Source organism: Rhyacophila brunnea, unplaced genomic scaffold (assembly GCF_057557595.1).
Source record: "Rhyacophila brunnea isolate RB1 unplaced genomic scaffold, BYU_Rbru_1.0 scaffold_12, whole genome shotgun sequence".
Taxonomy (NCBI): Eukaryota; Metazoa; Arthropoda; class Insecta; order Trichoptera; family Rhyacophilidae; genus Rhyacophila; species Rhyacophila brunnea.
The window spans coordinates 22,201,276-22,213,591 of NW_028232774.1; the positions used below are offsets into that span (position 1 = coordinate 22,201,276).

General features: G+C 37.1%; 1 protein-coding gene across 29 annotated transcripts in view; it reads right to left on the reverse strand.

Moving 5' to 3' along the window:
- Window positions 1-12,316, reverse strand: part of shot (dystonin-like protein short stop) — a 572,629-nt gene that overhangs the window by 46,798 nt on the left and 513,515 nt on the right. For all 29 annotated transcript variants that reach the window (XM_085960986.1, XM_085960985.1, XM_085960962.1 and 26 more), the window contains 21 exons: window positions 12,057-12,162; window positions 11,558-11,654; window positions 10,704-10,880; window positions 10,183-10,410; window positions 9,901-10,035; window positions 8,969-9,208; window positions 8,555-8,725; window positions 7,197-7,391; window positions 6,911-7,042; window positions 6,682-6,815; window positions 6,372-6,564; window positions 5,270-5,496; window positions 4,488-4,632; window positions 4,186-4,305; window positions 3,512-3,709; window positions 3,074-3,237; window positions 2,832-2,931; window positions 2,062-2,366; window positions 1,370-1,531; window positions 667-1,087; window positions 338-492 (listed from right to left, as the gene is read on the reverse strand). In XM_085960986.1, coding sequence (XP_085817112.1) covers window positions 338-492; window positions 667-1,087; window positions 1,370-1,531; window positions 2,062-2,366; window positions 2,832-2,931; window positions 3,074-3,237; window positions 3,512-3,709; window positions 4,186-4,305; window positions 4,488-4,632; window positions 5,270-5,496; window positions 6,372-6,564; window positions 6,682-6,815; window positions 6,911-7,042; window positions 7,197-7,391; window positions 8,555-8,725; window positions 8,969-9,208; window positions 9,901-10,035; window positions 10,183-10,410; window positions 10,704-10,880; window positions 11,558-11,654; window positions 12,057-12,162 — 3,805 coding nt within the window. The remainder of the gene's footprint in view (window positions 1-337; window positions 493-666; window positions 1,088-1,369; window positions 1,532-2,061; window positions 2,367-2,831; window positions 2,932-3,073; window positions 3,238-3,511; window positions 3,710-4,185; window positions 4,306-4,487; window positions 4,633-5,269; window positions 5,497-6,371; window positions 6,565-6,681; window positions 6,816-6,910; window positions 7,043-7,196; window positions 7,392-8,554; window positions 8,726-8,968; window positions 9,209-9,900; window positions 10,036-10,182; window positions 10,411-10,703; window positions 10,881-11,557; window positions 11,655-12,056; window positions 12,163-12,316) is intronic.

Below are 12,316 nucleotides of genomic sequence, written 5' to 3' on the forward strand. Positions count from 1 at the left end.
CATCCCATATTATTAGACGTCCCCTACATTAAAGCACGGCATTACAATAATATGGACAATACCCTATTTAAACTATCTTAGTTTACCTCCAGTATAAAATGAGAATTAATTATTTAACTGAATAGTTACTGACACAATAGAATTTAATTTAAAGTACGAGGCATAAGAGAATTCTCGATAAATATATTTTTTGAAATGTTTGCAATTCGTTCCATATTCTTCCACATTAAAAATAAGGAAGAATTTTCAAAATATTTGTAGATATCAAATCTATTTGAATGACCTATAATAAAAAGTCAACAAACTATAAATTGTAATAAGGAATAATCAGACTGACCTGTTGAGAGCCTCGACCTTGACCATATGGGGGTCGACCTCATCTTTGAACTTGTTGAGTTGGGTGATCTGTTTCTTGACGGCATCAATGTCGGAGCCCAGCGGACCCATCTTGGTGAATTTTTCTTCAGCTGCTTCCAGGAATTCACGGAGGCTCTGAAGAACACAAATAAACATGTTGTTGTACTTCAGAGATATTCTTCTACTTCCACATGATCATGCTAGTTAAACATAATTGATAATAAAAGGTTCAGTAAAATGTTTGTAGAAAAACCGATTTTATAGATTAGGAAATTTAATACTTTTTGTAATATGTTTGAACAAACAAACCTGCAGCGTTTCATGGAACTCCATGGCCTTCTCCATGGCATCGATGAGATTCTCCTCTCGTCTGGCATACAAGGCGGTGATGTTGTCCCAAGCATGGTCCAAATCTTCGATGTGCTTTTTGACCTCTGGTTTGTCGGGTTCTCCGCAGAGGTTCATCAATTTGGATCCGGTCTTGCGGACTTGCTCCACCTCAGGTTTGGTCTGGTCGATCTCGTGTCGGATCTCCTGCAGCACGACCTGCTGGGCTTGGATGGCCCTCGGCTCGGCTGCTGGAGGTTCCTGGGCGGCGAGAGACTCTTCCAGTTCATGGAGCATCTCCATAACGGCGTTCAACTCCTTCCAGAATCTTTCGGCGAGCTCTAATGTCTCATCCAGGGATTTGCTGCGATCAGATGTTGTCTTTTGGACTTCAGCCCATAATCTGTAATAGATTATTATCATATTATGAATCGATCAATGTGTTATAAAATTAGTGACATCATTGAATGCCATTGTTAAAATTGGCAGCAAATCGAAAATTAGAGAAAATGATTTGACTAATAATGAATAATAAATAATAAAAAAAATGCTTGAAATTCAAGATCAGTATGAAACCATGTTCATTTAATGCACGGATAACGCGTACCCAGATAATCGAAACAGTGCTGCAGTCTTATAAACTTATCTTCTGAAAGTTTATGCAAAATAAAAATGGCAAACTCACGAGTTGAGCCTCTCGAGTTTCTTCTTGATATCCTTGACAGCGGGATCGGACTTGTTGGTAGCCTTGTTGATGACATCACTGGCGGCACGCTTCACGGCCGCGTACGCCTCATCTCTCTTCTCCAAATCTTCAATGATGGAATTATTCTCATCGATTTGATCACTGAAAAATAAAAATGAGATATTAGACTACTGTTCAAAATCCTGAATGCATCACTTTGACCCATTCTGTAAGTAATTTTAATCTATACTATTACTTACGCAAAGAGTGTCACATTTTATAGTACTATAATCTGATGTAAAATCATTACATTGTGTTAGCGCTATACGGCGTTTGCTTAAATACAGTATTTGCGATTATACGTGATGATCTATGTAAATAATGATAGTTCACCATCTACTCGTTCGTTCACCAACAGACGCACATTGGATAATCTATGGAATTGACTGATTGAGTGAATCTTAAATTGTGTTAAAAATGTTGAAATTCTTCCGGTTTTTGATAGATGCAGGCGAAAATAGTTTGTACGAAAAGATTCTACAATGAAATGCCTTGCAATTTAATCATTAGCCTGAGTAACCATTTCCTTAGTTATTACTCTCGGATATTTTGGATCTATCTATATAGATAAGGTTTTTTTTAACGTCTTCTCATAAGTCTTATTATAAATGTATTCAAAATATGCAACTCACTGTATCTTAGGTGGATGAGCAGAGATGGGTTCCAGTCCCTTGACCTGATCGGCAGCTCCGGACAACGCCCTCAGCATACCCTCCAGCTTGTCGGCGAAGTGCGACGACTCCTGCAAGGCTTCCTCCAAAGCTTGCTGCCTTCTTCGCAACTCTACCCTGAGGGCATTGTAGCGAGCGCAATCGGCTTCAGCGATAGATTGCAGCCTGAGTGCGTCTTCCTCTCCGCAAAGGTCTGAAAGAGCTTCTCCAGTCTTCACCAATTTGTCAACCAGAGGTTTGTGCTCATTGATGGATTGGATCAGCATCTGAAATAAGGCCACAATCATTAAATGTTTTAATGGACAGTATTTTTTGCATCAATACATTAAAGTACAAAATTTACTCTATTATGCAAGTAAAATATATTTGTGGAGGAGAACTTTATAGAATTATACAATTAGAGGGTTAATAATTAAAATCTACTTAGGTATTGTCCCACAGGATATTTATAAAACAATATATCCAAATATTTTTGAAAATTTTGCTTAATTTTAAAATCGACTGAAAAAGACATGGGCATTTCAAAAGCCATTAAAAAGGAATCAGCCAATCATGCAGTTTAAACTTATTTGACTTCATATTATTATATTCATTAAATCATTTATTTCTACATCTCAATATCATTTTAATCAATTTTAAAATCAGGCGTTTCTATACAAAATGAAAGAGAGATATACTTTAAAAAAAGGGACAGAGTAATATCTCCATACTGTTGAAAAATGTGTAATTACCTCATTCTTGTCTTGTTGTTGGGCGATTTGGTCAGGTCGAAGAGCTGGCATTGCCAACATTCCAATCTGTCGTTCCATATCATCCAGCCACGATGACAAACTAAAAAAAAACATATGTTTCTAATGTCGTAATACAGTTATGTTAATCAATTGAAAAAAGAGATTCAATGTCGTAATTATGTAACTTGTTTGTAAACTTTCATCCTGTCCATATTAAAATAATTATGAACCAATCAACTTACTCTTCGTGTGTTCCAGCAAAGTGTTCGGCCAATGGCAAGGCCTGTTCAAGGATTCCAAGACGATCTGAGCTGAGTTGACCGACAGTCTCCATCGTCTCTCTCAACTCTTCCATCTTTTCTCTCATAAGCGACATCTCTTCGGATGGTTGGGATTCCCTCAATACCTAAAATGATTTAACATTTGACAGTCATAATTTGAATGAGTATACATTGTACACTGTCATTTAAACAGCAAAACATATTGGAAGACACAGTAGCAGTATCTAGTCAACACAATTATTGTGCATAATTCCAAATTCCCACAAAGAACATGGATCTATATTAATTTATAACTAGTAAAGTGTTTATTACTTAATTCAAAGGTTTCTACTGGCAGTTGTCATTTATATGCTAGATCTGTTAATACATAACACAGTACAATTAGTTATGATCTTTTACCTTTTTAGCGGTGTTCAAGACATCCCTAACTCTGGCCCTCTGTCCGCTGACATCGTCATTGAACGCTCGGTGTTCCTTGAGCTGTGCTCGGAGAGGCGGTGGTTCGCATCCAGGCGGAGCGGCATTTCGTAATCTCTCATCTGCCTCTCGGAACCAATCCAGCAGTTCATCCATGTCTCCGGCAACTTCGCGAGAGCGCTGCAAAGAATTGGATATTTTAGTAAAATTTTTAATACGTTACGATACGTGTGACATCTGGGTGTTTGAATAAATTAAATGAAAATAACTAGGAGCATTGATGTGAGGTCAAAAAAAATGATAAAATTGAGTGTTACTGCCACTATTTTTATAGATATCCATATAATATACGAATATTGAACTGTTACGGTATTGGATTTACAAAGACCCATCAATAGGAATAGGGATGAAAAATTTGGTTCACAGAAAACTAATCGTACGACGGACAATAGATCACTGATGATAAAACATTATTTCCTTCCACCGTTTTCATTGTTTGTTGTTGCATTACTCTGGGAAAAACACTAGTGCAAGTGACATTTAATTGGCTATAAAAAAGCCGTCTATAGTCATGCTGCGGCACTAAATGGCTTATGCCGATGGTAGTGCTAATTTATCAAGAATTGATGATTACAGAAATATATATAAATACATACCAGTTTGCTGAGATGTAGTCTTTCGGCCTTACGCTGTATTTGTTCAACGATGGCGTCAAACCTTCGGTTGTCTCTGGTCACGAGACCTTCGATGGTGGCAGCGCCTTCTCCAGGAGATATCTATGAAAGCAAACGAATCGTACAATTATTAGAAGGTTCAATAGGGTGTTCATTTGTTCTATTTGATGTTCATTCGATGACCAAATAAAGGTTTAACATGACTCAGACCAATTTAAAGCCTTATATTTGTACATGCACCACGCACATCTAATGGTGTATGTCACATAAATTTGTTTCATTACCTGGCACAGTTGAGGTCCAACAAGGTTGATGGCCTCGAGTAAGGGCCTGAAGTGTTGTAAGTCTTCCTCCAGCCGGATGATGTCTTGCTCTCTCGGCTCAGCTGATTGCAACGCAGCCTCTGCGATGCCCATCCAGTCAGCCAACCTAATAAAAATATCATAAAATCAGTTAATTCATCAAAATATCAGTTAAATTTCATTAACGTAATTTGATTAAATATTGAGTTGCCAGATTCTCATGGTATCAGACCTTTCCAATTGGTGTGCCATGGCTGAATTTAGGTTGACTGCAAAATAAGTTTTCATCTATCAGAGGCCAAGGCAATAAAAATTCTTTTACTACATATTTGCAAACACACATGTCTGTGAGAAATCTATCTTGTCGATATGCTCATAATCGAGAATTAAAAAAAGTTATCTTGAAAACATCTTCATCAGGATGTACAAATAGCTCTTTCAAGCATCGACTCAAATATTGTGTGTTTTTTAAAAAAGTATCTTACTGAAATATGCAAAATTGAGCATGTGAATCTAAGAATTTGATAAAAATGATATTCTTTAGTGGGCTACGAAAATTTAGAAATTTGAATAGTGCCCACATGATGCGAAAAAGTTTGAGGTGAGGTAGGTTGTCATGCATTCCAACTTATGATATCAACGTATGATAAGCATGGTAGACACTGATCTCACGCTGAAAAATCTAAGCAAACACTTTATAGGTAACAATAACGTTATCCCACCTTGATTATTAGAAGACCTAGAAGAAAAACTATTGAGCTCACTTGTTATGGCTGAGATGGAATTGCTGCACAAGCGGCAGGGCTTCAGAAGCAATCTTCAGCAAGTCAGTTCCCTTGTCAGTGAGGTCGGCGTAGCGTCTCTGCAGAGCGTCCAGCTTGTCCTTCAGTTGGAGAGCCTCGTCTCCTGAGATGTGCTTCATCAGCTCAAGACCCGACTCGACCGTCGACTCCACGGCTTCTTGCTTTGTGGAAATCTCCTCTGTTAGTTCCTATAATCAAGTTATTGAAAAAAACCATAAACATACATTTATAAGAGAAATCGTGTCTTGAATTGTTGCTTGAATTTATGAAATGATTGAAATATCAAAGATCATTATATTATTAAACTATCATAAATTGTATGAATTCAAATAAAAACTTACTATGTATAAATGTCCAAGGTTGTAAATAAGGTTTGACAATTCCGGTGAGATAATAAGAGAGTAAGCGAGTAAGGTAAGGCAAGAAAGACACACCCGATAGAACAGAAGCAATGTAAACACTGTCGACAATAGTGGCAAGTCAATATACAAGTTAGTTCTGCTTACTTTTTGTACTTTGACCTCTGTATGATTTTGAATGCAATAACAAATTTGAATCCCAAAGTGAATTGAAAACTTATTAGCATTTTGTAGTTCTACTACTGGAAGTAAGCCAGAACAATGATATTTTATTATTACATTTACAGCTCTTGTAGTCAATGAATCATACCACATCTAAAATCAGTCGGGTAAATATATTCAAAAAATTATACTAGTGGTATCTTGTAGTTATTAAAAACGGATTGATTATAGAGGAACCGTTCTCTTTCATAGGTGCTTGCGCCGTTTATAAATAAATAATTTTAACCATTAAGTATGGCTAATGTGATTGCTGTCATGGTAGCAATTGTCGACTACACTTACATCAACCTTATTGCATTACTTTCTCTTGTATCGGTGCCCCTCCGACAATGTCTTGTTTCATGCCAAAATTATTAAATCTTACGGTAATGTGGTATGTGTATAGTTTTGAGAGTTCATAGAAAGAAATGTGTTTTATTGAGTGACTTGTAACACATTGGATTACATGTGAATTCTAAATTATACATTTAGATGAGACTTACAGCCAAGTCGTCCATTTGCCTGAGCAGAGGCTCGGTGTGAACGGACAAGGGCCTGGCCCTGCGGAGTCTCCTCTCGGCAGCGTCCATCCATGCTCCCAACTCTTGGTAAGTAAGCACCAAATGGCGAAGAGCGGCTCTAGATCGGTCCAGCAGTTCTCCGGCGCTCAAGCTGTTATCTGCCAGCGCTTGGTATCTGAAAATGACAAAAATATTTTATTCAATAATGGTTATATGATATTTGAAAAATGTTTATCAGTTTGAGCTGTGTATGTGTAGCTTTTAAAAGTAATAATATTACAATATTAATTACCTGTCAGTGGCGGCTTGGAGTCTATCAGCCAGAGCTGAAGCCTCATCTTCGCCTACGAGTTCCATCAAAGTGGAGGCGGTCTCTGTCAACTGTGAGAAGTCTGGTCTCTTACCCATGATATCTTCATGAATAGCCTGAGAAAGGTTAGAATAAATAATTAATACAAAAATCCTGATGCAATATGTAATATGTCAATTTTGATAATTTATAAATAATTAGGAGTCCATACCTTGTGTTCCCTGATTCTCTGTTGTATCTTCTCTTCATCGGTGGGCACTAATTCCAGTCCCTTCACCTTCTTTTCGGTGTCTCCCAACCACTCCAGAAGTGGCTGTAGCTGCTCTTGGAATTGCTTAGCAACCTGTCATAAGAATTTTACACAAATTAGCAACTTGCAGATTATTACTTATGTATATTAGATCTAGTCGGTATTTGACTGCAATATAATCTTATGGATATTTAAGTAGGTAGTTAAATTATCATATTGGTGTAAGTTAATGAAGGTATTTTCTTACCCTCATGGCTTGCTCAAGATCAAGCATACGCTTTTGGGCTCCGTCTGTGAGGGCCTCAAATCTTCCGACGAGTCCCTTGAGTTGTTGTTCAATCGCCTTTCTTTCGGCCGGTTCACATCCGGCTGCCACTTCACCACCCATGGCGAATAGAGAAGACATAGAGCCTTGTCTATCCAACAGCATTTTGTTTAAGAACTGAAAGTGGAATTGAAAACAATCATGTCATCAGGTATACGAGTATTACAATCAAATGTGAAACTTAACCGCTTCTAGAAAGCCTCTCCACTATGTTAGTCTCAGGGATGCCGTGTTTCTTTCTTTGCAGTTCGACCACTTCAGTTTAGATCTCCCGATCCTCCTTTTCCAATCTGGGCTTTGAAAAGAAACTTGTAGGGTGGCTGGATGTCTTTTATCCTTAGACGAACATTATAACTTCTCAATAAATGAATAATTTCCATTCTATCATCGTGTACTCATTTAAGACTAAATAATTTTGAAATTCAACTTGGTAAAAGAACTTTAATAGATTACCTACTGAATAAAATAAATAAATGTTTAAAGCTACATGTTGTTAGTAGCTGTAGTTGTGCCGACACTATGTCATGTTTATACACTCGCTAAATTGTTTACATTATCATTTGAAGTAAATAGTTTTGAATCATAACAATTTATTTCATATCATCATCATCATCATCAGCCGGGGTCAATCCACTGCTGGATGAAGGCCTCCCCAAGCTTTCTCCAACTCTCTCGGTCCTGTGTCGTTCGCTGCCACGTATTTCCGCCGAACTTTACCAGTTCATCAACCCAGCGGCTTTTAGGGCGACCCTGTGGCCGTTTCGTACCCCTTGGGTACCATTGGATGACGGCATTTGTCCAGCGGCCGTCCTTTCGGCGAGCAATGTGCCCCGCCCATCTCCATTTCAGCTGTTTGGCAACGTCTATTACATCGCGTACTCTTGTCGTACATCGTTATTTCATATAAATCATTCAAACTATCATCACAATAATTAAGTCTCAAAAAGTGCCACACCCAAAAAGAGCCACCCTGAAATGTTTATAAACAAATATTTCAATATATAAACCGTACCAGGACACTTAATAATTGAATCAAGGCTAAAGTATGTCCTAAGTACTATTCGTTATTGTCAATTTTACTGTGTTATTATAAAACATGATATTCATTGTACCGTAATCGAAAGTGTAATTTAATTTTGAGAAAAATAAAATAAATATGTAACAAAAACTCTTTCTGAATGTACCAATATGTACAAAAAGTGGATACAGTAATTATAAATTGAAATAATTCTTAAGTTTATAACAAAATAGTACATTAGTAATTAGTAATATTTAATTACCTTTTGTTCTTGTAATTGCGCCTTGACAACCTTGTAGTCGGCACTAGGCGGTCTTTGGGCGGCAACCATGGCCTCTGTATCGGCCAGCCATCTTTCCAGGCCTTGCAGAGCCTCTCGGAGACGACCGCTTTGAAGGAGAGCAGCATCTAGTCTTCTCTCTCGTTCGTTTGTCTGTGAAGAGGTATTAAGAGTATAATTATAATTATTACAAAATATAACTTGACTTCATGCTTTTGCATTGTAGCAGCACAGAAGAGACAGTTCTGGGTTCGATCCCGGTGAGGACACAATAGTTGTGTTTTTCTCAAAGCCTGGGTGTTTGTGATTGTTCAAAATTACTAACAACCACCACAAAAAGCAAGGACATGGGTATTAATAATTCAAAAAAAAAAAGAAGATATTATTATTCATTACCTTCTCCATGATGTCGTTCCACGCTTCATTCATCTTCTCAAGGTCCTTCTCCAGGCGCTGTGTGGGCACTCCTGTGGCAGCACCTTGCACCAGACTCCTTCCGGCCTTGTTGGCTCGGGCAACCGCCTCGCTGAGTGGTTCCAGGCTGTCCCGACGGACTGACGCCAGCTCCTTCTGCTGAGATCTTATCTGCTCTACTTCAGAACCTACAGGCTTCAATTTGCGCACCATATCGGCAGCCTGAAAGAGATTTCATTCATGATTAACATTTTGATTGTGACTGCAAAGCAATAAGATTTTACTCAGTCAGAGCATACATGCATGGAGGAGGGTCTTGTCTATTATTGGAAACTGTTTATCACCAGGCACTATTGAAGGTTATAGAAAGTTACCAACATAATACATAATGTGGAAAGGCATGGAATGTAATGTGACAGAACATGTTCCATTTAATTTTTTAAATTTCATATCTTTCTCAGGTTACTACTGGTAAAAAAAGCTTTGCTTGAATTCGTATGGGTGTCAATAGCCTTACATATTTTATTAAAATTGCAGCGGTCTGCTTACCCGACAAGAAGGTCACAGGTGTTTTCACAAGATACAACGTAATTATGTGAAAATGCCGTTTTTTTCCCCACAGACTATGAGGCTTTACCCCAAGCCGAAATCTTTTTAATTTAAAATTATAATGTAGGTAACTATGTAAAATCCAATTTGTAATAACTCTCTTTGAATGAAACAACTTCACATAAATAAAAATGTGACGCCATTTCTATTTTTTTTAAATATACTAACCTCACACACATTGAAATGTAAGTCACAAGGTTGCAATTGACAAGATAGATTTTGTGTATGAGTTTTTATTTCTGCAGGCTAAAGTCTGAGAAACATGGGAACATAGTGATAGCGTGGATATGAGAGAAAAGACTAACCTCCTTGATGTCTCCCATGACATTGTCATAGTCTTGGTAGAATGCCTCAAGTTTGGTGAGGGCGTCATCCAGTTCCGATTCCTTGGCACGACTTCTCTCATCCAGTTTTGCGAGTTGCTTCCGTAGAGAATCAACCTAGTAAACAAAAATAATACATAGGTAATTAATTAGCGATATAATAATTAAGCATAATTTTGTTCATATTATTTTTTCATTCACATACAAACATATTATTCTTTTGAATTCATTATCGATACAATAAACTTGAGAAGATTAAGTCACCTGGTCTCTGGTCTGCGCGGTGTCAGGTGCAAATCCACTATCCACAAGACTCTCGCCAGCTCTCTGAGCATCACCCACGAGGGCTCCCATTCCGTCCAATTTCTTGCAGAAGACTCCGAGGTCGTCCAGCTGTTGGCGAACCACTTTGATCTCTCGTCCGGCTGGTTTCATGCTGTCTAGTTCCTTTTCCAGGTCTGACAAGTCATGGGACAGGCCCTTCACTTGTTCCTATTGATATAAATGGATTATATTATTAACAATTAAAATTCCTGACAGCATAAGGTTAAATACCAAAAACTATAATCCGTAATATGAATGCGAAATTGGTGGAAGCATTCCCTATATATCATATTTCAATAATTTTAACATATCAAAAATGAAGATTACTTTAGTTATGTAATTTTCTTGACAACCCATCTACAAATTGGCTACGACAAAATGAAATTCAACTTCATGTACAAAATCATTTGTAATTTGTGTGCTTGATTTATGGATGAAACTAAATATATAAGAACACTTACATTGAACTGTGAAACAGCAGCGGTGGCACTGTGGAGTTTTCCCTTAGCATCGTGAAGTCTCGAAGTCAAGTCTACGAGACGATCAGACAATGCATCTGCATCATCCTGAAGATTGTGAGCATCGCCTCCAGCGGTACGAGCAGCTGTAGCTAACTCATCAGCCAAAGCTCGTAAAATCTGAAAAATTTATAATTTTTTTTAAAACTTATAATGGTGACACCCTTGCGCAATAATAGTAAAGATACTTTCAGTATTAGTTTACTGATGTAAGACCTCATCATTGACTGCAAACTGCCTAATAACAATAGGCTGACCAATGAACAACCATGATTGCCTTACAAAATGTCAAAAATTATGCAATTATCAAACATATTACGCGAATTTAGCTAAAAGCCAAACCTATAATATAAAGTAAATCAATATGTACATAGTCAATATAGAGCATGTTTCCTTGAATGTCTGATTTTAACAGATTAACATACAGTGGGATAAATGTTAAGTTTTTTTACAATGGTAGTTGGCTGGAATAAATTTTCTGTCCCGCTTTAACATTTCATCCCACCTCCGATCTCCGCTCCTCATGCAATGACCAATAGAATTTAGCATAGTAGCACGTAATATCTAAAATTAATATTGCTCAATATGATGTAACATTTTACAAGCATCGCTGGTGTTTTAATTTTCTATGTGTGTTCTGATAATGCCATCAAAGTTGTTAATGAATAGTGTAATTATTTTTACTGGTAAGACGTGGATCTTTAACGTCACGGATAGACACAGCATGTCCAATTTAGCTAACTAATTTCTTATACCAGATGGATTATAATTCCTATTTGATAAATTTTTATTGTTACCTTGATTGGTCCTTCGAGTAGAGCGGCTTCTTCTGCGATCTGACCAACAGTGTCCAATAGACGACGGTCGGCAGGCGAAGACTCGGCTGATCCCAATCTATAATAAAAAAGTATACAATTAATATATTACAAAACATGGCATCATAAAAAAGGGATAAGCACACAATAATTGATAGCAGAGGAACGATTTTTGTTTTCTGACTTTATGAACCGAGAAATAGATCATCTACTCATAATAATTTGGTGTGGTATTTAATACCAAAATGTTAATCTAAAAAAATACAGCTTTGAAACCATAATACTAAATTTATGATATTGGGGATAAACTATATAGTGTCAATTAATATCAATCATATTACATACAAGCTGCTAGAATGTAAAAAGAAGTATTATTATGTTAATCTCATAGTTATGTATGTCTCATTAGATAGATCTTTTGATATGAGACTATGAATGTTGAATAGTTATTTGTGTAAATAAAATAGATGATTGAACAAACCTGTCCTCGCATCTCTTGAGAGAGTTATCGATATCGCGAGCTTGATCTGTGAATTCGGCGAGGCGACGAGAAGTATTCTCGAGCCATTCCAACTTCTCGAGAACGGCTGGAATAAGTAACAAAAGTAATGAATATTTATTTAGAACATCTTATACCTTCATTTTGGTTGATGAGATCACCATATCTTCGGTCCCTATTAAAAAAGTCGGATCTGAAATTTTGTCATTTTCGGATTATTACGTAAAAGTTATTTAAACACT